The following is a 26036-nucleotide window of genomic DNA, read 5'->3' as shown; positions in this document are numbered from 1 at the left end:
CACCTCGTACACGCGCAGCTCCACTCCGTACACCTCGTACACGTGTGGCTCCACTCCGTACACCTCGCACACGTGTGGCTCTGCTCTGTACACCTCGTACACACACGGCTCCGCTCCCTACTCCTCGTACACGCGCGGCTCCACTCCCTACACCTCGTACACGCGCGGCTCCACTCCCTACACCTCGTACACACGCAGCTCCGTTCCGTACACCTCGTACACACTCGGCTCCGCTCCGTACACCTCGTACACACGGCTCCACTCCCTACACCTCGTACACGCGCGGCTCAGCTCCGTACACCTCGTACACGCTCGGCTCCGCTTCGTACACCTCGTACACGCGTGGCTCCGCTCCGTACACCTCGTACACACGCGGCTCCGCTCCGTTCACCTCGTACACGTGTGGCTCCACTCCGTACACCTCGCACACGTGTGGCTCTGCTCTGTACACCTTGTACACACATGGCTCCGCTCCCTACACCTCGTACACGCGTGGCTCCACTCCCTACACCTCGTACACGCGTGGCTCCACTCCGTACACCTCGTACATGTGTGGCTCCACTCCGTAGACCTCGCACACGCGTGGCTCTGCTCTGTACACCTCGTACACACACGGCTCCGCTCCCTACACTTCGTACACGCGCGGCTCCACTCCGTACACCTCGTACACGCGCGGCTCCGCTCCCTACACCTCGTACACGTGCGGCTCCGCTCCCTACACCTCGTACACGTGCGGCTCCGCTCCCTACACCTCGTACACACGCGGCTCCGCTCCGTACACCTAGTACACACGCGGCTCCACTCCGTACACCTCGTACACACACGGCTCCGCTCCCTACACCTCGTACACGCGCGGCTCCGCTCCCTACACCTCGTACACGCGCGGCTCCGCTCCGTACACCTCGTACACGCGCGGCTCCGCTCCGCTCCGTACACCTCGTACACGCTCGGCTCCGCTCCGTACACCTCGTACACGCTCGGCTCCGCTTCGTACACCTCGTACACGCGCGGCTCCGCTCCGTACACCTCGTAAACGTGCGACTCTGCTCCGTACACCTCGTACACATGCGGCTCTGCTCCGTACACCTCGTACACATGCGGCTCTGCTCCGTACACCTCGTACACATGCGGCTCTGCTCCGTACACCTCGTACACAGCGACTCCGCTCCGTACACCTCGTACACGCACGGCTCCGCTCTGCACACCTCTTACACACGCGGCTCCGCTCTGCACACCTCGTACACACGCGGCTCCGCTCCGTACACCTCGTACACACGCGGCTCCTCTCCGTACACGTGTGGCTCCACTCCGTACACCTCGCACACGTGTGGCTCTGCTCTGTACACCTTGTACACACACGGCTCCGCTCCCTACACCTCGTACACGCGCGGCTCCGCTCCCTACACCTCGTACACACGCGGCTCCACTCTGTACACCTCGTACACGCGCGGCTCCGAACACCTCGTACACGCGCGGCTCCGCTCCCTACATCTCGTACACGTGCGGCTCCGCTCCCTACACCTCGTACACACGCGGCTCCTCTCCGTACACCTCGTACACACGCGGCTCCGCTCCCTACACCTCGTACACGCGCGGCTCCGGTCCGTACACCTCGTACACGCTCGGCTCCGCTCCGTACACCTCGTACAGGCTCGGCTCCGCTTCGTACACCTCGTACACGCGCGGCTCTGCTCCGTACACCTCGTACACGCGCGGCTCTGCTCCGTACACCTCGTACACATGCGGCTCTGCTCCGTACACCTCGTACACAAGCGGCTCTGCTCCGTACACCTCGTACACAAGCGGCTCCGCTCTGCACACCTCTTACACACGCGGCTCCGCTCCGTACACCTCGTACACACGGCTCTGCTCCTTACACCTCGTACACACGAGGCTCCGCTCCGTACACCTCGTACACGCGAGGCTCCGCTCCGTACACCTCGTACACGCGCGGCTCCGCTCCGTACACCTCGTACACGCGCGGCTCCGCTCCGTACACCTCGTACACGCGCGGCTCCGCTCGGTACACCTCGTACACGCGCGGCTCCGCTCCGTACACCTCGTACACGCGCGGCTCCGCTCCGTACACCTCGTACACGCGCGGCTCCGCTCCGTACACCTCGTACACGCGCGGCTCTGCTCCGTACACCTCGTACACACGCGGCTCCGCTCCGTACACCTCGTACACGCGCGGCTCCGCTCGGTACACCTCGTACACGCGCGGCTCCGCTCCGTACACCTCGTACACGCGCGGCTCCGCTCGGTACACCTCGTACACGCGCGGCTCTGCTCCGTACACCTCGTACACGCGCGGCTCTGCTCCGTACACTTCGTACACGCGCGGCTCCGCTCCGTACACCTCGTACACGCGCGGCTCTGCTCCGTACACCTCGTACACGCGCGGCTCTGCTCCGTACACCTCGTACACGCGCGGCTCTGCTCCGTACACCTCGTACACGCGCGGCTCTGCTCCGTACACCTCGTACACGTGCGGCTCCGCTCCGTACACCTCGTACACGCGCGGCTCTGCTCCGTACACCTCGTACACGCGCGGCTCCGCTCCGTACACCTCGTACACGCGCGGCTCTGCTCCGTACACCTCGTACACACGCGGCTCTGCTCCGTACACCTCGTACACACGCGGCTCTGCTCCGTACACTTCGTACCCGCGCGGATCCGCTCCGTACACCTCGTACACACGTGGCTCCGCTCCGTACACCTCGTACACACGCGGCTCTGCTACATCCACACTGTAAACCCCTCCTGACCCCACACATAAACTTCAGCTCATCCAGCACCATGACAACCAGCACAGCAGAGTCCTGCATCCACTGAGGCCCCTGATCATGTGACCCCTGACTCCTCCCCTCCTGTGACCTCATCACAGCTCCTGTGGGCACAGAGCAGCCATATATGTGGTGGCGGCTCTGCAGGTGGAGGTATGTGGAGACCCCATTACTGGGCGCAGGGGGCATTAACCCCTTCAACACGGAGACTCTTTTGGGGTCTCTGTGTGGTGTGAACAGTGAGGTAACAGTTGTGGACAGAATGCGGCTTAGCTGGTTCCCGTCCCCATTAGATCCATTCAGACGACTGCAGGATGAAGGACAGAAGCCCAGAGAAGTCCTCACACAACGCCATTATTCCTCTCCTAGCTCCAGCACAGTAATGTAGATACTGGTGATTTCTCTCCATTACTGGATCGAGTATCGGGGGAGTTCTAGACTGCGCCCCTTATGTCTTGTGTCTGCTATGAAGCCAATATACAGGTTGGGCCATTTATATGGATACACCTAAATTAAATGGGAACGGTTGGTGATAACTTCCTGTTTGTGGCACATTAGTATATGGGAGGGAGAAAACTTTTCCAGATGGATGGTGACCATGGTGGCCATTTTGAAGTCGGCCATTTTGGATCCAACTTTATTTTTTTCAATGAGAAGAGTGTCATGTGACACACTAAATTTATTGAGAATTTCATAAGAAAAACAATGGTGTGCTTGGTTTTAACGTAACTTTATTCTTTCATGAGTTTTTTTACAAGTTTATGACCACTTATAAAATGTGTTCAAAGTGCTGCCCATTGTGTTGGATTGTCAATGCAACCCTCTTCTCCTGCTCTTGACACACTGATAGCAACACTGCAGAAGAAATGCTAGCACAGGCTTCCAGTATCCATTGTTTCAGAAGCCATGGTCACCACCCATCTGGAAAAGTTTTCCCTCTCCCATATACTAATGTGCCACAAACAGGAAGTTGATATCACCAAACATTCCCATTTAATTTAGGCATATCCATATAAATGGCCCACCCTGTACATTTGGGGATTGGCTGCCATACACTGTAGTGCTGTAACCATGTTTTCTACTGGCATTACTGCGATTGGCTGGCCACATCTTGTTATCGGTAGTGATGAGTGAACGTGCTCTGATAAGGGGTTAACCGAGCACACTTGAGCATAACTGAGTATCATCGGAGTGCTCATATATTATGTTCGAGTCCCTGTGTCTGCATGATTTGCGGCTGTTAAACAGCTTCAACACGTGAGGATTCCCTAACAAACAGGCAATCCCTGCATGTGTTGAGGCTGTCTAACAGCCGCATATAATGCAGACACAGGGACTCGAACATGATATACGAGCACTCCGATGATACTCAGTTATGCTTGAACGTGCTTGGTTAACCCCTTATCCAAAGACCATTCCCTGATCACTAGTTATTGGGTCTTACAGAAGACCCTGTGATGCGATGCTCGGCCCACTGTCCTCAGAAAGTACGGTTGTTCAAGGAGAGTTGTTAATAGGAGTGAATGCTTAGAATAATGTCTGTTCCCTCCCCCTAAATATTACAAAGTTGCACCCTTTAGTGCCTTCCATGTGGCAGTAAAGGGTGTATTTCACCTTTTTTAAACCTATTAAATAAATAATGAATTTAAAAAAATTATGTGGAGTCCCCCCCCCTATTTTTGATAACCGCCTAAGGTTAAGCAGACAGCTGGGGGCTGATATTATCCTGCTGGGAAGGTCCATGGATATTGGCCCCTTCCAGCCTAAAAATACCAGTCCGCAGCAGCCCCAGAATTTGCAAATCACATTAGATGCGACAAATTTTGGCACTTTGCCGTCTTCTTCCCAATAGCCCTGGTATGTTGGCAACCAGGGTAATATTTTTTGGGTTTACGTCAGTTGTGTATTCTCAGCTGGTATCAGTCCCAAGAGTTAGTATTGTAGAAGCGTTTATCAGGCACCCCCATTACTAACCCAGTAAACTAAAAGAAAAAAAAACACAAATATATTTTTTTAGAAAACAACTCCCCGACAGACAACAGAGGAATAAAGTTCAGAGAAGAAGCTTCATAGAAAGACCATGAAGTTACAGACGTCATTTAACCCTTTGGGAGAAAGTGATTCCAGGGAGTAAATCCAGAACTAGTCTCTGTAGAAGTTTACAGCGTTGTGATTGTGAATCTGCTGCGGTCGTTTCTTCTAACACCGACCGTCGGAGTTCAGAACTTTTATCACCAACTCTGAGAAATGTCTGGCCACGGTGGTCTCACCAAACTTCTGCTCTTCCTCATTCTTTTTCTTGCAGGGGCCGCAGTGGATTTCATCCTAGACTCATAGAGCTGAATAGAGGACGATGTTCCTTCAGGCTGATTTCATTGATCGTGACATTTGTCCACATTACCACAAGGGCACTTTACCGAGTAAATCACATCAGAACTGTAGCTGGTAAAAAAACACCAATATCCACAGGTGTCCCTTCTAATTGGTGGGAAAACTGTCACCTGTAATAATCCTCGCACAGTTCTGACATGACAAACACGGAAAAGTGCCCCTTTATGGATCTGAAAGAAAGTCTGTTTAGACACTTTAGCTTAATAGTATCAGCTCTAATCAAATGGTTATATAGCGATTTACCCTGAAGATTCACAAATTGTGGGGTGGTTTTAAAAAATGTTATATTTAGGGTGTTTTTGTGAAGGAATCCTGTATTGCTCTCATAGTACAGTGCCCCTTTCTTGGCCCCCACACACAGTATACTGTTCCCCTAGTATCGCCATCCACCCACACTCTGTATAATGTTCCCACAGTATCTCTATCCCCAATTGTATTTTTTGGGATGTTTTTCATGTAATATATGGAAACCTACATGAAAATGCTAAAAAAAATCCTATCCTATCCAGAGAAAAAAAATACATTGTACATGGAGAATTTAGCTACAAATACCTCCTATCTTGATGTTCTTACAAACAAGCTTTTCTAAATGTCTCAACCTTCTGTGTGTGAATCAGACCTGAGATCTAACGTGATAGAAGATTACAGTCCGGAAACATTCATATAGACGGCCGGTGGTGATGTAGTCAGTGACAGGGCTCTGGCAAAATATGTAGCCGTAGTTGAAGATCAAAATGTCGTCCTCATCATGAAGTAGTTATTTCTCATGTCACGTGTAATGAATATCTCCTGCAGTATTGCTAATGCCGATTCCAGTGTCTGTAAATGAGACGAGAATTAGCAATAAGGTAGAGGAGTCTATGAGAAAAGTATTCAGCTGCAGACTCCAAGGAAGAAACTGCTTGTTGTCTGTGGCCTAAAATATACAGGTTTTATTACTAGATGTAAAGAAGAAAACAAAATAGTATAAAATAGTAAATCTCATATGTTTCCCCTTATTATCTCCAGTGATTGTATTATTACACAGGATTTTTATGAATTTACATCGGCTCATCATTTTCCTATTCAGGTCTCTACAATAATCGGATCCCCTAAATAAGAAAAATTTTCTGATTCATTGATTCATTCATTAAGCATGGATATGGACAGGGACAAGATGGCGGAGAGGATATTACACCTCACCCTAGAGATCCTCTTCCGGCTTACTGGAGAGGTGAGGGATTCTGATGACGTCACATTACATCATTCTTATCTATGGGAATAACAGATGGACAGAACTGGAGAGGTGAGGACTCTGGAAATGTCTGGAGTCATATTTATTAATGTGTCTCTCTATAACCAGGATTACAGAGTAGTGAAGAAGACCTCTAGTGGGCGCTGTCAGGACCCTGTGTCTGAGGGATGGGGAAGACCCCTGAGTCCAATCACGGGGCCTCCACCTCACCCCCTGATACATGAGGACATCAATGACCAGAAGATCCTAGAACTCACCTGCAAGATGATTGAGCTGCTGACTGGAGAGGTGACACTGCTGGGAATGCTGGGACATTATACAGTAACGCTATGAAGGGATCGGGGGAATTACTCTACCATTGTATGTGTCAGGTTCCTATAAGGTGTCGGGATGTCGCTGTCTATTTCTCCATGGAGGAGTGGGAGTATTTAGAAAGACACAAAGATCTGTACAAGAACGTCATGATGGAAGTTCCCCAGCCCCTCACATCACTAGGTAATAGAGAGGACTAAATACACACGGCCTATAATTATCCGTATGTAAAGAATGAATTCAGTCCCTGTATGTGTTTCCTCCAGATCTATCCAGTAAGAGGACAACACCAGAGAGATGTCCCCGTCCTCTTCTTCCACAGGACTGTAAACAAGAAGATCCCAATGTTCCTCAGGATCATCAGGTAGATGGAGAGAAGGTGTCATGAGATCCCCCCTATGATGTGTAGACGGCTGTGAAGGTCTTGTGCTCAGTCTTGTTTTATCCACCAGTATTATATATTTTATACTTGTGTAATGAGAACGGTGGAGATGGCAGGATTAGAACTGATCATAGATGGGACTTCTCATCTGTCTGTGACTTTTACAATATTTGTTTCAGGGTGAAGATCTGACCCATATTAATACTACAGACACATATGTGAGGGATGATGAGCGCTGTAAAGAGGAGATTCCTACCGATAACCGCCAAAGTGAGTAGCAACCACTAAATGCAGAGAAGTCACAGATTCTTCTCAGATAATAGTGTAGAAAACCGCAACACTGGTGGAATAGGTGCACAAGTAGGGCCCAAAGCCATTCAATATCAACTGAAACTTGGCACTCAAACAGGCATAATTCTAAAGTATTTAATTGCAGACCAACACAGGTACAATTGGTTTGGTCTTCAAGACCTTCATCAGTGTGTACTGCAGCATAAAGACAAAAAAAGTAAAAACTACATATATCAGACAAAAGCATAAAAAGTACTAGAAACAAACTGTCATAAGGTATTTCTGAAATTCATTGGAGATTGGTTATGGCCTAATGTAACAAAATGTTGTAGCAAGAGTAGTAGTAGATTCTTACATCCAATTGTGGACTTATGCTTGTGGTTGTGTTGTCTCACCAATGTATGCCAGACCACAAGGGAATTTAATGAGGTATACTACGAAGTTGGTGTAACACGTAAAATACCCTTTGACCTGGTATTGTTTACTGATATGGGGATGGTAAATGGTGTTCCCATGTAGGACATTGTTGCATTGGTGGCACTGCAAGCAGGGGAAGGTCCCCCTCTTAGGAATTAGTAAAAAACGTTTTTTGACCCCTGTATGTGTGGGGCTCACGTCGGCACGAAGTAATGAATCCTTGAGACTGGGCACCCGTTTGAAACACGGAAAAAATGGTTGCTGGAACTCTGGGATGTGGGGATAAGTGGATTGTAGGATGTTCCAATGCCTCCGGATTGTTTTGTGCAAGATGTATGGGAACGGATAGTAAGTGTGGACAAATAGACTCCGGTTCATGGGTTTAGGACTGGTGTGGGCTAAAGATGTGTTATGTTGGTGTAGGATTTCGGGGGAATAGCCCCTTTTCTCAAATTTGTGGCACATTTCCTGTAGCCTCTCTGAGAGTAATTGATCATTGCCATTATCCTATTTACCCGCTGGAGCTGGGATTTGGAATTGACCGTTTCATTTGTAAAGCGTGATTATTCGTAAAGTGTAAGAGATCAGTTAGATCGGTAGGTTTTGTGTAAAAGTCAGTGGTTAGTAATCCTTGTTGGTCCTTGAGGACTATGGTATCCAGGAAACTGATTTGATGAGAACTGTGAGTCATGGTAAAGCCCAGGGTTGGAATTCAGGACGTCATAGTACTCATTTAGAGATTCCTGTGGACACCCCCCATATGCAAAAAATGTCACTGATGTAATGTTTCCATGAGATGGAGTGATTACGAAAGAATGGATTGGAGTAAACTACTTGGGCCTCAAAGGTGGCCATATAACAGTTTGCATAAGCGGGGGCCACGTTAGAGCCCATCACTGTCCCTTTAGTGTGTAGGAAGAAAGTATCTTGGAACAAGAAATTATTTTTGGTAAGAACTAATGTCAGGAGTTCAATGCAAAGTTCAATGATAAGGGGATCTGTCTGTGACTCAAGCAACAGACTGTGTACAGCACATACACCTTCGGAGTGTAGAATGCACACATAGAGTGTGTTGACTTCAAAAGAAACCAAGACGAATTCAGGGGGGACACATTTTAGGTCAGTGATAAAACTGAGAAAAGCTCCTGTATCTAGTAAAAAGGAGGGACTTTTTTAATCAATGTTATCAATATTTTCTCTAAGAAAATTGATAAAGGTTAAAGAAGCAAGTCTGTTGAGGTTACTATAGGACGACCGGGAGGATGGTCAAGGCTTTTGTGAATTTTGGGGAGTACATAAAAGACAGGTGTGATAGGATGTTGCTTAGTGAGAAAATCACTTGTATTACTATCAATCACTCCTCTGGTGAGAAAATGTTCCAACACAGATGCTACTGCAGTCCTGACTTGGTGTGTTGGGTCATGGGGTAGTCTATGGTATGTGGAGTTAAGTTGTCTATTGACTTCCAGGAGATAATCCCCTTTATTCATCACTACTATGGTGTCCCCTTTGTATGCCAGTTTGATGATAAGATTACTCTCTTTCTGAGGGCCTGAAGGTCAAGGGGAGAAAGATTGGACTGGTAATGAAGCAGCCCTTTGTCTACCTTGGAATGTAAAGGCCTCGTCACACATAACGAGATCGCTAGCGAGATCGCTGATGAGTCACGGTTTGGTGACGCAATAGCGATCTCGCTAGCGATCTCGTTATGTCTGACAGGTAGCAACGATCAGGCCCCTGCTGTGAGATCGCTGATCGTTACAAAGCTTCCTGGACCATTCCTGGGTCGTTGCGCTCCCACTGGGCAGTGTGCATCGCTGTATTTGACACCTTGTCAACGACCTCGCTAGCGATTCAGAACTGAGACACGTAGAGGTGCATAAATTGGACTTTTCTGCGTTCATCGTCCCCGATTGGTGGTCGCTACTGCGTCCTTGTTTTTTTCAGATCCCACCAGCGTTCTCCGGCTGTGACTCCACTTTGAACAAATCAGACATCTTTAGCGAAGTAGGTATTGTTTGGGGTCTCAAATGAGTTTCCATTTTTAATTCATTTATAGGACATCTACCAATTATCTGCTATCATTGCTCTTCAGGGAGGGAGGGCTTGGCTTCAATAGCGATCTCGTTATGTGTGACGGGGCACCAGGACCGTTAAAATACTGGCAGCAGTTGTCACCCCTCGCCTGCCCACAATAAACACAATGCGGGAGGAGAGAGACAAAGCAGGACACGTAGCCAGGGAAACCAGCCCAAATATGTCAAGAGTGAGCGAATGACACAAATAAACTGAATGCATTTGAGAAGAATTCATCACGTACATAACTGCCTGAAGAATAGACATTATGGTGCACTTAAATGTGCAAAATATATGCAAGAAAAATTCAAGATATGCATAGCTGAGTGTTCATTAGATCAGTTCGTAAAGTGCATAGTGCAATGGTTAAACATGATAAAAAAAAAAGTGCAACGTGATGTATGAGATATAATACATAAAGTGAATAGTGCATGCACAACAACTCCAATATAAAATATAATATTAAAGTGCAGAATGTGCAAAACAATCATACTTAAAAAAAATCATACATTTTGGCAGTGAGACAACGTCAAACTAGTAGGAGACGTCCTCTAGTGGATGTGTTCATTATCAATGAATATAGGCGATAAGTTGGAAAAGATAATAATATAGTTTCTCTCACTGGTGACAAATCAATAAATTAGAACGCTTTACATCAAGACTATATAAAGACCACACATTCACTGTCATTTAAAAATTGCACAATTTTTCTTTTATTGTTATTGGTAAATAAACGTTATATATTAATAGAGAATCTTGAGTTAGGGATCATTTTCCTTATTGCAATTAGTTAATAACTGTTTTGACAGCTGACACCCGGCCCTCAATGCACTGCTCCTGCTACTTTAGCCTCTTAAAGCTATTGATATCCATCGCAGCATTTAGGAGGGAGCCCCCACTGCCCTCCAATCGGCGCCCCCCGCGCCATGCTGAACCGATGTCATCATGACGACATCCGGGTCATCAGAGCTAGCAAACTTATTACACCATGCTCAGAGCAAGTTTGTCTGCCAGTGCCGTGCTGACAGTTTGTAAAGCATAGCAAAGCTATTGCATTGCTATTCTTTATAAGCGATCAGACTGCAAAAAGTGAAAGTTTCATAGTGGAACAAAGTAAAAAAAATCACAAAATAATAAAAAAATATATATATATTTTGTACATAAATATTTTTATGATAAAAAAATAAACAAATAAAGTACACATAATTGGTATTGCTGCGTCTGGAACGACCCGACCTATAAAACTTCCCGCCAGTTAACCCCTTTATTGAACACCGTAAAAATGTAAAAAAAACAAGGCAAAAAATGTTTTATCATACTGCCAAGCAAAAAGTGGAATAAAATGTGATTGTGAAGAATATTCTAGAATAATCACATGTGCCCTGGTTGTCAGGTCTCCAGGCATAGTGTAATCCGACTCTCTTGAATTCCTTTGCAGCCAGCAAAGGGGGGTGAGAAATCCCCCCTCCCCTGGCAGCTGTGAGCTGAGCTGACAGGCAGGCTTCCTGCTGAGATCCTCTCTTTGTTCTGAACATGTCCTATGTTGTGTAAGGTACTATACTTCAATACCGGGCTGTGGAGTGGAAGAACTATATGTCCCAGCTCTTCACAAAATGGATTTTCTAGCTCAGGGGAAGATAGTGAATGCCAGTCTGCTTCCTAGCCCACTCTAGCGTGTAGGGAAGAGGAGATACACGTCTTAGCCTTTTGGAACCTTCCTACAACTGCTGTGTTTGGTACCCACACGTAGCAGGGGCCCGGCCGGGTCCGTTGACACCAGAATCTGTTCCCTGGGACCATCCAGTAAGGAGGTATGGGCCACGTTAGTTCTGGGAGTCTCTTAGTCAGGAAGGAACAGGGGGTGGAGACTTGGGATGAACAGGGGCAGGTAATGGGAGTTCCCAGAGAGTTGGAAGGTCTGTGTAGCAAAAGCCTATTGTCTTTTCCCTGGGGAAGCTTGTGACATGCAGACTTGAGGGACAAGTAGGGCACACATTGTTCCCCATGTGGTCACCCAATCCCTGAGCCATGCTTTCCATCTAACCAGTAATTGACTTTAAGATCTGTTATGCTTGATGTACCATGTTTTTGTATTTGTAACTCTGCCCGCTGTATATATAAACCCTGATGTATATAGTAGATTGTTTAGTGAGCCCTTATGGCGATTAAATATATAATTTAATCTTGGGCTGTTCTTTTATCTCGAACCATGAACCTTACATCTGTTGTTTGGTCCGACGAATGCACTACCGGGCTGGTTTCTAGCTCGATATAAGTCTGTTATATCAAATAGAAACTAGTGGCAGCTCTATCCAGGCCAACAAGGCTCTGCTTCACTGGAGTAGTGAAATAGCCTCTCAGCCTGTCAAGAGTGTGGGAGGGTGTGGGGCCACATCAGCGTCTGAGTGGACCACCTTGTCCCACTTCCTGGTGCCTCTCTGTACCCGCGTGGACAGGACGTGATGGTGTAGAACTGTGCCGATCTGACCTTACGCGTCCTTGGGGGGGGTGCGGAATGTCACGGTGCAAAGGGTAGATCCGTATCATGTGCTCCGTCTGGCGTAGTGTGACATCAGGTGGATGGCTGGGTGTGGATCCACCAGAAGAAGCGGCGACAGCAGGATTCTGCGGGGCCCCCCTGGTGCTGTTTCTTCACAGTGATCAAAAATAGAAATGTAAATAAATATGGTATCTCTGAAAACGTCATCTTGTCCTGCAAAAAACAAGCTGCCAGACAGCTCCTTCAGTGGAAACATAAAAAAGTTATAGCTCTCTTAGAATAAAGTGATGCAAAAACAATATTTTGTTTTATAAAATAGTTTTTATTGTGTAAAAGCACCAAAACATAAAAAACAAGAAATAAATGTGGTATCGCTGTAATCGTACTGACCCGAAGAATAATACTACCTTATCAATTTTACCACATACGGAACAACATTTAAAAAAAAAACAATTCCTGAATTTCTGTTTTTTATTGATTCTGCCTCCCAAAAATTGCAATAGAAAGCGATCAAAAAATGTTATGTGCCCAAAAATGGTACCAATAAAAAAAATCAACTCGTTCCGCAAAAATAAGCCATTACATGACTGTCGGCAGAAATATGGAAAAATTATAGCTTTCAAAATATGGCGATACTAGTTTTTGCAAAATAATCATCTTTTAGTGTGTGACAAAAGCCAAACTTAAAAAAAACTATATAAATATGGTATTTATGTAATCGCACCGACCCAAAGAATAATGTCGTTTAGTCACTCATGCTGCGCGATGCAAAAATAAATAAAACTAATTCTTCATCTGCTGATTTGTTCATTCTGCCTCTCAAAGATTGCAGTAAAGCTCGGCTCACATTTATCCTGCACTGAGCGCTTATACCAGGGTTTCCATGTAAGTCTCTGAAATATGTGATACAGACAGAACTCTCGGCGGAAGACTCAATGTAATGAAGTAGATGATGGCACTGTGAATGCAGTCTAGCCTATGATCCGACAGTGTCCTGTCTATTTAGGCGTGCGTAAAAGTACAGTCGGCCACAGTTTTGTACACTTCTGAAAAGAAGGGATGACGCTGAATAGACGCCAGACGGAGTCCAGAGTAACTCTGCTGCCTCATTATAGTTAATGGATCCCTTGGGGGTTTCATCTGAATCCCGTCACTCAGAGATTTATATGGAAACCCCGATGTGAGTGCTCAGTGTAGAATGTAGGATAAATGTGATCCCAAATGTTATGTAACATGTTCCTAATAAAAGATTCAAATCAATCCACAAAAAAGCCCTCACTCAGGTCCATTATCTGTCAATGGAAATATTGGAGCTTCCACGCTACTGGAAGCACAGAGGCTCTGGAAAAGTGAAATGGCTCCTCGCCCCCCAAAAGAAATTCAGCAAATTCTGCTCTCCGATATTCAAAGGCTCCCCTCCCTTCTGAGTGAGCACCACATTGTGCCAAAACTGCAGTTAGCGTCCATATGTTTGGCGTTTCTGTAGTGAAGAGAGTCGACCTAATTTACGGGTGCATGTCTCCAGAAGCATGATCTAGGTGCAATGTACAGGCACTACAATGTACTAGGCACTGCAACGTACTGGTCACTACAACTGCTGTTTGCAATTTTCACTCAGCAACATCCACTGCTGCTTGTTTCTGGAAAAAATCCATGGAGTCAAAATCTTCACCTCACCTGTAGATAAATTCCAAAAGAGGTATATTTTCCAAAATGGGGGGATTCTGCTCTTCTAGTACTTAGGTGCTCTTTATATGGAGTCTTGCACAATGTATTTCTACATTGAGCAGAAATTGTGGGATAAATTTTGGTACAATTTTTACCCATTCCCAGTGTGAAAATGTAAAATCTGAGTCTAAAATTTAATTATTTTTTCTTTACTGCCCAATAGTATTAAATTCTGTGACCCACCTGTGGTGTCCATATGATTACTGCACCCCTATATGAATTCATTGAGCGGTTTAGTTTGTAAAATGGGGTCTCTTACGGAGGGGGGGGGTTCTACTCTTCTGGCACCTCAGGGGCTCTGCCAATGTGATATGGCACCTTCGAACCAGTCCAGCAAAATCTGAAATCCAATATGGCACTTTTTCCTTTCTGAGCTTTGCACTGTGCCTCAAAAGTAGTTTTCTTCCACATATGTGGTATTGGCATACTCAGGAGAAATTTTACAACACATTTTTTGGTCCATTTTCCCCTGATATATCCTTGTGAAAATGAAAAAAAATTTGTGGTTAAAACATTTTTGTGGGAAAAATATATTTTTTTTCATTTTTACAGATCAAAGTAAAATTCTGTGAAGCACTTGTGTGTACAAGGTGCTCATCACACATCTAGATAAGTTCCCTGAGGGGTCAGGTTTCCAAAATGGGGTCACTTGTGGAAGTTTCCCACTGTTTAGGCAAATCAGAGGCTCTTCAAATGCGACATGACACTCGCAGACCATTCCATCAAAGTTTGTGTTCCAAAATGTCACTCCTTCCTTTGCGAGATCTACCGTGCTCCCAAACAGTAGTTTCCCCCACATGGAGTATCTGCATATGCAGGAGAAATTGTACAACAAATTTTGGAGTCCATTTTTTCCTGTTACCCTGGAAAAGATAAGAAATTTGGGGCTAAAATAAACACATTTTGGTATTTTTTTTTTTTATTTTCATGGCTCAATGTTATAAGCTTCTGTGAAGCACCTGGGGGTTCAAGGTGCTCAAAGTGCTCACCACACATATAGTAAGTTCCCTGAGGGATCTAGTTTCCAAAATGGTGTCACTTGTGAGGAATTTCCATTATTTAAGCACATCAGGGGCTCCCCAAACGTGACATAGCATCCGCTAATTATTCCAGCAAATATTGCATTCAAAAAGTCAAATGATGCTTCTTCCCTTACAAGTCCCGCCGTGCGCCCAAACATTAGTTTTCGTCCACATATTGGGTATCGGCGTACTCAGAAGAAATTGCACAAGAAATTGCATGGTGCAGTGTCTCCTGTTACACTTGTGAAAATCCAAAATTTAGGGCTAAAAAAACATTTTTATGGCAAAAATTTGATTTTCTGTATTTTCACAGCTTAATATTATAAACTTCTGTGACACACCTGGGGGCTCAAGGTGCTCACCACACATATTTTTCAGACTATAAAACGCACCTTACCATAAGACGCACCTCCGCTTTAGACAGCAGAAAAAAGAAAACCACTTCTCCACCATACGCTGCACTACCCTCACCTACTGTATCCTCACCCATCCCTTGTAGATTGTGAGCCCTTGCGGGCAGGCTCCTCTCTCATCCTGTACCAGTCGCTGACTCATTTTGTTCAAGATTATTGTAAGTGTATTTGCTATATATACCCCTTTTTCACATGTAAAGCGCCATGGAATAAATGGTGCTATAATAATTAATAATAATATAATAGGAAATAATTTTTTTCCTATTAATTAAAACTTCCCTGGTGGTGTAAAATGGAGGGGTCAGTATCACAAATTTTATGTACTAGAGTAGAATAGGGAGGTAATAAATCTATTGTTAGTGTCTCTCTGCAGTGCTACATACACAACATAGCTCTGCTGCATGCACATATACACACACGCATAGCTCTAATACATGCACATGTACACACATAGCTCTGGTACATGCACATATACGCACAAACAGCTCTGCTACATGCGCATATACACAGACAAACAGCTCTGCTGTATGCGCATATACACAGACAAACAGCTCTGCTGTATGCACATATATACACAGACAAACAGCTCTGCTGTATGCACATATATACACAGACAAACAGCTCTGCTGTATGCACATATATACACAGACAAACAGCTCTGCTGTATGCACATATATACACAGACAAACAGCTCTGCTGTATGCACATATATACACACACAAACAGCTCTGCTGTATGCACATATATACACACACAAACAGCTCTGCTGTATGCACATATATACACACACAAACAGCTCTGCTGTATGCACATATATACACACACAAACCGCTCTGCTGTATGCACATATATACACACAAACAGCTCTGCTGTATGCACATATATACAGACCAACAGCTCTGCTGTATGCACATATATACACACACAAACCGCTCTGCTGTATGCACATATATACACACAAACAGCTCTGCTGTATACACATATATACACACAAACAGCTCTGCTGTATGCACATATCCACAGACCAACAGCTCTGCTGTATGCACATATCCACAGACCAACAGCTCTGCTGTATGCACATATCCACACACAAACAGCTCTGCTGTATGCACATATCCACACACAAACAGCTCTGCTGTATGCACATATCCACACACAAACAGCTCTGCTGTATGCACATATACACAGACAAACAGCTCTGCTGTATGCACATATACACAGACAAACAGCTCTGCTGTATGCACATATACACAGACAAACAGCTCTGCTGTATGCACATATATACACAGACAAACAGCTCTGCTGTATGCACATATATACACAGACAAACAGCTCTGCTGTATGCACATATATACACAGACAAACAGCTCTGCTGTATGCACATATATACACAGACAAACAGCTCTGCTGTATGCACATACACAGACAAACAGCTCTGCTGTATGCACATATACACAGACAAACAGCTCTGCTGTATGCACATATACACAGACAAACAGCTCTGCTGTATGCACATATACACAGACAAACAGCTCTGCTGTATGCACATATACACAGACAAACAGCTCTGCTGTATGCACATATACACAGACAAACAGCTCTGCTGTATGCACATATATACACAGACAAACAGCTCTGCTGTATGCACATATATACACAGACAAACAGCTCTGCTGTATGCACATATACACACACACAAACAGCTCTGCTGTATGCACATATACACACACACAAACAGCTCTGCTGTATCCACATATACACACACACACAAACAGCTCTGCTGTATCCACATATACACACACACACACAAACAGCTCTGCTGTATGCACATATACACACACAAACAGCTCTGCTACATGCACATATACACACACAAACAGCTCTGCTACGTGCACATATACACACACTATACATTACCACATCCTGCAGTTCCTGATCGGGACCTGTATGGAGGCGGCTACAACAGAAGAACATCTGCAGGACATTCCACTTGATTAAGTTAAGTACCTTTCAGGACATGTGATCAGTCACATGACCTGAAAGGTGTTGGAATTCCTGTTGCAGAAGGTACTTCAGCTCCTGCAGCCTCTGTTCTGTCGGTAAGCTTCCTCTCCTGCTCTGCAACAATCACATAGATTAGTGCAGAGAAGGAGAGTAGACAGCAGCTCTCTCTGTGATCGGGGAGAACGCGGTGTCAGAGTTCTCATCCATCATAGGAAGCTGCCTCCGGACTATGACGCACACACTTTTTAACTAATTTTTCTTGTTAAAAATTGCATCTTATAGTCCAAAAAATATGGTAGATAAATTCCTTAAGGGGTCTAGTTTCCAAAATGGTGTCACTTGTGGAGGTTTTCCTCTGTTTAGGCACATCAGGGACTCTCCAAACACGACATGACACCCGCAGACCATTCCATCAAAGAAACGTCACTCCTTCCTTTCTGGGGCATGGCATGTTTCCCCCCACATATGGGGTATCTGCGTACTCAGGAGAAATTGGACAACAAATTGTGTGGTGCAGTTTTTCTTTTTACCCTTGTGAAAAAGCTAAATTTGGGGCCAAAAAAAACAATTTTTGTGGGAAAAATTATATTTTCTGTATTTTCACGGCTCAACATTATAAACTTCTTCTGTGAAGAACATGGGGGTTCAAGGTGCTCACCATACTTCAAACAGTTGTTTCCCCCATGTGGGTTATCGGAGTGCTCAGGAGAAAAAGCACAACTAATTTTGGTGTCCATTTTCTCCTGTTACCCTTGTAAAACTAAAAAAAATTGGATGTAAGTTAAAATTTTTGTGAAAAATAGTTAAATGTTCTTTTTTTTTTACTTACACATACCATTAATTCCTGTGAAACACCTGAAGGTTTATCTTGCTTGATAACTTGGAAGAGGGCAGAAAAAGGTCTATTATCAAATTATTAATTTGAATATCTCAAACTTGAAACACCAACAGTACCTACCCTCTATTCCCTCCCGAAGGTCCATAAGGTCCTCAGTCCATTAAAGGGTCTCCCTATGGTTGCTGGAATAGATTCGCTATCACAAAATGTCGGAATTTACATTGACTGAATATTGTGTCCTTTTGAGATCTCCCTGCCTTCATATATTCGGCATACACCTCACCTGCTTACTCAACTTGAGGGTGTTGCTGTGGCGGAGAACACCTATCTGGCCTCCATTGATGTGGAGGCCCTCTACATCAGCATCCCTCATGAGGCGGGGATACAGACAGTTGGACATTTCCTAAAATCGAGGGCAGTGGAGTGCTACAATCACAACAGACTGGTGGAGGAATTGTTGCGGTTCACACTTACCAATAACTACTTAGTCTTTGATGGTAGGTACTTCCACCAGCTCAGGGTAAAAGTGTTGGGGAGCCCCTGTGCCCCCACGTACGCCAGTCTGTTCCTGGGCTGCTGGGAGGAAACCATCATTTTTGGGGATGAGGAGAGATGGCTGCACTTCCATGTTGGCCATTAGACCAGATACTTCAATGACAAACTGGTGTTCTGGTCTGGCTCAGAGGTCGACTTTAGGCGATTTATGGAAGCCATCAACATAAACTCCTTTGGACTCAGGTTTACATCTGAATACCATAAATACAGCATAATATTCTTAGATGTTAAAATAAAAAAGGAGAAGGATGGTTCCATAGGCACATGCACGTATCGCAAACTTACTGCAACAAGTAGCCTTTTGAATTGGAATAGTCATCGTCTTGAGAATCTAAAGCGGGGTATTCCTAAAGGCCAGTCCTTACGAATAAGGAGAAATTGCATTAACATCTGCACCTTTAGAGAACAGGCCAATGATTTGTACCATAGGTTCCGTGACAGGGATGTCCTACTCGAAGGCCTTGGGAAGGGACAGACGTTCGCTTCTAGTCAACCCCAATAGTAAAAGACAGGAAAAAGAGACTGCAAGGATAATAGGCACTTTTGATAATGAGTCTGAAAGAGTCTCTCATATTCTAAGAAAACACTGGGGTATCCTATTATCGGATCCAAATGTCAAGAGGTTGATTCCTCCTGTTCCAAGCATTAGATGCAGAAGGGGTAGGCCTATTGGCGACCATCTGATGCATAGTCTATATCAAAGACCTACTGAACCAGGAACCTGGCTTGATAGAAAACCTTGTGGCTATTATAGATGTGGCAATTGCAGTAGGCGCGACTGGATGGTTGTTTTTAAAACCTTTTAGCAGCTCGACAACGGGCAGGCTTTATTCTCTGAGAGATTTTGGTAATTGCAGGGCATCAGGGGTGGTATACAAAGCTACATGTACATGCCCGAAAGACTACGTGGTTAAAACCACGAGGGAGATATGAACGTGTGGGGAAACATTTAGGGGAAATTAGAAATAAGCGGGATACTCCCACTGCACATCACATGAATGAAATCCATGAGGGCCGACTTAGAGAAGTATGATTTAACATGATTGAACTCATAAGACCTAAATGAGAGGAGGGAATTAGATAAAACACCTCTTAGAAAAGAATCTGAATGGATATTGAGACTACAATCGGTATCCCCAAGAGGATTAAACGAGCAGCTCTCATATTTGTGCTTTCTGTAAAAGGCTATATGATATATAAATACCATCTGAATGTATACCTGTCGCCCCCCTCGCTTCGCACTTCCTGAATTTTTGCCTCCTTTACCCTTGTGACAATATGGGTGTACTCGTGACGGGATGCCATTCTTTTTCCTCCAATCTGGCAGAATTCTCCATTGGGAAATAACTTTATCCTGTATCTGATTTATCTATATCTATTTAAGATTGGCAAGAATCTGCCACCAGTCTCCTTTGGAGTTGTTTTTGCCCAAGCCCCATCCTCCCCTTTAAATTGACTTTGATCCCTGTATAACATTAGGGACATGTGACAGACTGGGATCCTATACAAAATACATGCAAGGTCCATATTAATTCTCAGAGAGGGGATTTATTCATTTGTTCAGAAGACTATGTTTTGCTATGATACTAAAGGTCTAAATCTTTATATGAATTTCACTGTAATGAAACTGTATATATATTTATGTCAGCGGGGGTAGTGAATGATATGTTTTTATATGGTGCGCTGGTGAATACTGCAACTCAAGTCTTAATCTCAATGTATCCAGGCTGTGCCGTGATTTGAAATATATACACCATATCCTGGCGGGGTTGTGTGTATGCAAATGCGGGGCATTGGTCTAATCCGGACCCCACGTTGGTAAGTCACACCCCGGAGATAACGCGATGGCACATGCGTGGTACCTCTCTCTGCGCTCTATTGTGAGACACACGTGTCACTTCCGGGGTGGAGGTGACGTTCTAGTGCATGTGCAGTATCTCTTCTGTGCGCGCCAATGTGAGACGCAACCGTCACTTTCGGAATGGACCGGAAGTGACATGGATGCGCTAAAAACATTTTTGAATTTGCAGCCTCTAGTGCCCAAAGGTATGTGATATGCGCAGTCCATATATGAGGACAGGAGACTGCCTTTTTAAAGGGGGAGAGCTAGAGAGAATGAGTATGTGGGACTCACTAAAGAGGGATGGATTAACCTATTTAAACACCGCCTTCCATCAAATCAATATAGCTTGCCTTCATCTACCATGCATTTAGATTGACACCTCTCTGGATCACTCACTATATGGCCTCCTGATGAACCGACCGAACAGGGAAACGCGTTAGGCGGTTTCCAGAATAAGAGATAAGTTTTACTATCTGGATATATTTATTGTTATGCAGTAGTTTAGTGTTATATATGTATTAGAGCAGGCCGTCACTCATTTCCTGTATATAGCTCACTCCATCAGGGCAAGACTGGGATAGTGAGGGACGAGGGCGCCAAACTCGCTCTCTAGGGTGCCAACCGCCATGATAGGCAGTATCAGAACAGGCTACAGAGAAGGCAAGTTAAGGGGATTATCATATATAGTACACTTGTGTTCATGTCTTTATGTATTGCATTGACTCTATTTAGTCCCATGGGGACATTGTTTTTTTAGTAGGACCACCATACAGTGACATGATTTTTATCCCTTTGATCACATGGGTTTGGTATTTTTAATAGTATCTCAATAAAAATGATACGTTTTAGAGGATTTATGTTTACACAACCATTGTCTCCTGTCTCCTTGTAAAACTTAAAAAAATTGGGTGTAAATTAAATTTTTTGTGAAAAATACTTAAATGTTCATTTTTTCCTTCCACATTCCATTAATTCCTGTAAAACACCTGAAGGGTTAATGCAGGTCTTGAATGTGGTTTTGAGCACCTTGAGGGGTGCAGTTTTTAGAATGGTGTCACTTTTGGGTATTTTCGGTCATATACATATTGACAAATTAACCAGAGGGTAAAAAAAACATGGTTGATGGGTATATTAAAACATTACTTTTATTACTGTTTTACTAAAATGCGGTAAAGAAGTAAATTAAAACTACACTAGTTTGTCTGTGCCCTTATTATAATAATAAGTCTCTAGAAACTGTATAGTATTAGGATACATCTGATATCATGAGCTCATTATATTCATTATAGTCTTACTCTATGCCTGTAGTTCATAGATTGGTTGGTCAGATTATTTAGGACATACACAGGTTCCCTAGTGCTAACTAAAATATATACATATCATCCCCAACAAGTTTCACCATGTCTGGCTTCCTCAGGGGCCTGGGGCTATTAGTGGCTGAACAGAGCCTGCACCGCCCAGAGCTTCTTTTTCTGATGTCTCCTCCAGCGCCGCCTACATATTGAATAAGGCGGCTCCTGGTGACAGAAACAGACGTCGCTCAAGCAGTTCCCAGAGGAGATGAGACACACACATTTTCAGAAGCCCTATTGTTACAAAATGGCAGAAAACCAGAGCAGTAGAAATCCCCATAAAGTGACTCCATTTTGGAAATTATAACCCCCAGTGAATTAATCTATCGGAGTAATGACTATTTTGACTTCACAGTCACTTTCCTGAAATTACCACGCAATGGACGTTAGAGAGTGAAAATTACACATTTGCCGTTTTATAACCCAACACATTATGCTCAGATTGTGCTCCAGGAGACATACACCGTAAATTAAGTGGGTTCTTCTCACTACATCAATGCCAAATACATGGAGATTAAATGTGGTTTGGACACACTGCAAGGCTCAGAACGAGCGGGAGATTTGACTTTGGGAGAGCGGATATTGCTGGATCGGTTTATTGATGAGTAGAAGTTTTTATTGGTATTATTTTCGCCTACATAACATTGTTTGGTGGCTTTTTATTCCATATTTGGGAGGCAGAATGAACAAACAATTGAACACCACGCTATACTGGTTCATGCTATGAGGTTTCTATTAGACTGTGAACTGTTATTGTCTTGATGAATAATTCAATATTTTATATAACTTGCCATTTTTCAGACAGTTTAAATAGAAATGTTCAAAAATATAAAATTCAACAATTTTTTATTAAAAAATAATAATTGGTTTTATTCTTGGCAGATGACTGTACCAGGAGATCAGAGGGACAGCTGACATCTTCAATTTTCAAATCAGATAATTTTGATATCCAACAGAATACAATTGAAATGAATGACATTTCTCCAGATTTACCATCATCCCTTCACAGCAAAGATCTGTCATCTGATCCTATGAAACAGGTTCTATCTTCTGATTCATTACCGACTACTCAGGAAAATCAGAGTCACAAAATAAGCATTAAAAAACGAACTGCTCATAAAGCAAATAACTCATTTTTAGGTTCAGAATATAGAAATAGTTTTTCCCTTAAAAAGTATTTTCATAAACATAAAAAAATTCACGCAGCAGAGAATAGATTTACTTGTTCCACATGTTGGAGATGTTTTAATCAGAAATCAGATCTTGTTAGGCACCAGAGAACTCACACAGGGGAGAAGCCATTTTCATGTTCAGAATGTGAAAAATGTTTTAACCAGAAATCAGATCTTGTTAGGCACCAGAGAACCCACACAGGGGAGAAGCCTTTCTCCTGTTCAGAATGTGGTAAATGTTTTACACAGAAATCAACTTTTATCAGACATTGGAGAACTCACACTGGGGAGAAGCCATTTTCATGTTCAGAATGTGGGAAATGTTTTACAGTGAAATCAACTTTTATCAGACATCAGAGAACTCACACAGGGGAGAAGCCTTTCTCATGTTCAGATTGTGGGAAATGTTTTGTACAGAAATCACAACTTAATAAACATCAGAGAACCCACACAGGGGAGAAGCCTTTTTCATGTTCAGAATGTGGGAACTGGTTTACAGAGAAATCAAATCTTATCGCACATCAGAGAACTCACACAAAGGAGAAGCCATTTTCATGTTCAGAATGTGGGAAATGTTTTGCAAAGAAATCAAATCTTATTGCACATCAGAGAACCCACACAGGGGAGAAGCCCTTTTCATGTTCAGAATGCTGAAAATGTTTTAACCAGAAATCAGACTTTGTTAAGCACCAGAAAACCCGTACAGAGAAGCCTTTTTCATGTTCAGAATGTGGAAAATGTTTTAACCCGTAAGGGCATCTTGATAGCCACCGGAGAAACCACCCAGGTAAGAATTCTGCAGCCACATCCAGTCTCTGTACAGACTAGAAAGGCACTAGCTGCACAACTAAAAACGCCACCACGGACCTAACTCCCTAATAGGCTGTTGATGAGTTTCTCATGCCTTCGGAGGAACCAGAGGGGAGGTCGCAACACTGTGAACAAGGGGAAAGGAAAGTATGAAGAAATATATGAAAACACTGAGTGAGAAACTAAAACACATTCATATAGGGCAAAGAAGGCAAGCTAAGGAGAACCAAAAATAAAAGGAACAAGTATAATCTCCCAGAAACCTAACATTGTTAGAATGAAATGATACTGGGAGGTAAAGCAAATTGACCGGGAGGACAGTTTCACTTTTGTTGGGAAACTTACAAAATTCATCCTCACCAACTGTAAATGTAAAAACTGTCCATTTATAATGACCATGTACAAGATAAAGATTCCCAACTCACATCAGGACCACAAGATCCCAGGGACTTTCAGATGCATCACATCTAATGTAGTGTACTTAATTATATGTAGCAAATGTCCAACTGGGGTCTGTATGTAGGGGAGACAGGGTAAAAACTTAGAACAAGGATGAATTCTCATCACCATACAATTAAAGAATAGACCTACTTGTTACCAAACATTTTTGTATCCCTGATCACAGCATCATGGACATGAAACTAATTGTATTAAAAGGTAACTTCAAATCTCAGAGAGACAGAGTTATGACAACCTTTGACACAGAGCAGGAATGAATGTGTCACATGGATTTGTCTTTTTACATCAGCTAAGGTATGTGCTCCTCAGACCATTTAAGGGCATCACAATCATGAACCAAACCTCAGACACAGGACAATAAAACTTTCATACTCCTTATCTTTGAACTGTTCTAATAATTACGGCCACAACTGCTTCTCCCTTTTCCTAGTTCTGCTTCACGTCACTTGTCTTATCTATTGCATTATTCCTGTGCCCTGTTGTGTATAAATATGTGACTCTTCAGATTTTGTGTTATGCTATGTCTGATGAAGAGACCTGAGTAGTCTCGAAAGCTTGAAATTTCTTACCTTTTAATGGCTAACTGAAAAGATGGTATCAACCACTGATGACTCTCAAATTTTAATATTTTTCTCCAAACAGCAATTTTAAGATCTCTCCACAGGTGTTCAATGGGATTTAGATCCGGACTCATTGAGGGTCAGAACTCTCCAGCACTTTGTTTCCTTCCATTTTCTAGGTGCTTCTTGAAGTATATTTGGGGTCATTGTCATGCTGGAAGACTAATGACCTAGGACGCAAACCCAGCTTTCTGACACTAGGCACTACATTGTGACCCAAAATCCTTTGCTAATCTTCAGATTTCATGATGCAAACCAATCCCAAAACATCTTTGAACCACCATATTTGACTGTATAGGTTGTAAATGTATTATGTTGCGCACCATGGACAAAGGAACATCTGGATCTCTGAAGATGGCCCATGAAATTGTTGATATTTTTCAACAATTTTGGTTCTTAACTCCTCAGACAGTTCTCTTCTACTTTATCTGTTTTCTCCATGCTTAGTGTGGCATACATATGCACACAATGCAAAGATTGAATCAACGTCTCCCTTTTTTATCTGGTTTTAGGTGTAATTTTCATATTGCCCACACCTGTTACTTGCCGCAATTGCATTTTAAGAAGCTTCACATGCTTGAAACTAAGTTATTTACCCACAAGTTTGGCAAGTTACCAACAATTGTGTCCGGCCTATTTTATGTGGTTTTGTGTGAAATTATGTTCAATTTGCCTTTTTTCTCTATTTTCTTGTGTTGTTCCAATACACACAAAGGAAATAAACGTGTATAACAAAACGTGTAATTGCAATAATTTTCTGGGAGAATTTCAAGGGATCCAACACTTTTGACCATGACATGTTTTTGTTGCCTTTTTAACTTGTTGCAGCAT

At 43.7% G+C, this 26036-nt stretch overlaps 2 protein-coding genes across 2 annotated transcripts; both read left to right on the top strand.

The window, feature by feature from the left end:
* The first annotated feature begins 2880 nt into the window (after positions 1 to 2880).
* LOC141182908 (gastrula zinc finger protein XlCGF66.1-like) lies at positions 2881 to 7111 on the top strand. The gene is made up of 5 exons (XM_073661018.1): positions 2881 to 2939; positions 6247 to 6390; positions 6520 to 6699; positions 6783 to 6906; positions 6990 to 7111. Exons 2-5 carry the CDS (start codon positions 6313 to 6315, stop codon positions 7109 to 7111), a joined length of 504 nt encoding a protein of 167 aa, XP_073517119.1. The 5' UTR covers positions 2881 to 2939; positions 6247 to 6312.
* Positions 7112 to 7263: 152 nt separating this feature from the next.
* Positions 7264 to 25384, top strand: LOC141182845 (uncharacterized). Its single transcript, XM_073660974.1, has 2 exons — positions 7264 to 7375; positions 23027 to 25384. The coding sequence occupies exon 2, from the start codon at positions 23113 to 23115 to the stop codon at positions 23968 to 23970; it is 858 nt and encodes a 285-aa protein (XP_073517075.1). The 5' UTR covers positions 7264 to 7375; positions 23027 to 23112; the 3' UTR covers positions 23971 to 25384.
* The last annotated feature ends 652 nt before the right edge of the window (positions 25385 to 26036 follow it).

The sequence above is a fragment of the Phyllobates terribilis genome, unplaced genomic scaffold (assembly GCF_046119375.1).
Source record: "Phyllobates terribilis strain yellow unplaced genomic scaffold, ASM4611937v1 Scaffold_36__1_contigs__length_13169755, whole genome shotgun sequence".
Classification (NCBI taxonomy): Eukaryota; Metazoa; Chordata; class Amphibia; order Anura; family Dendrobatidae; genus Phyllobates; species Phyllobates terribilis.
Note: the sequence above shows the minus strand (reverse complement) of the source record. Positions and strands in the feature narration are given on the sequence as shown.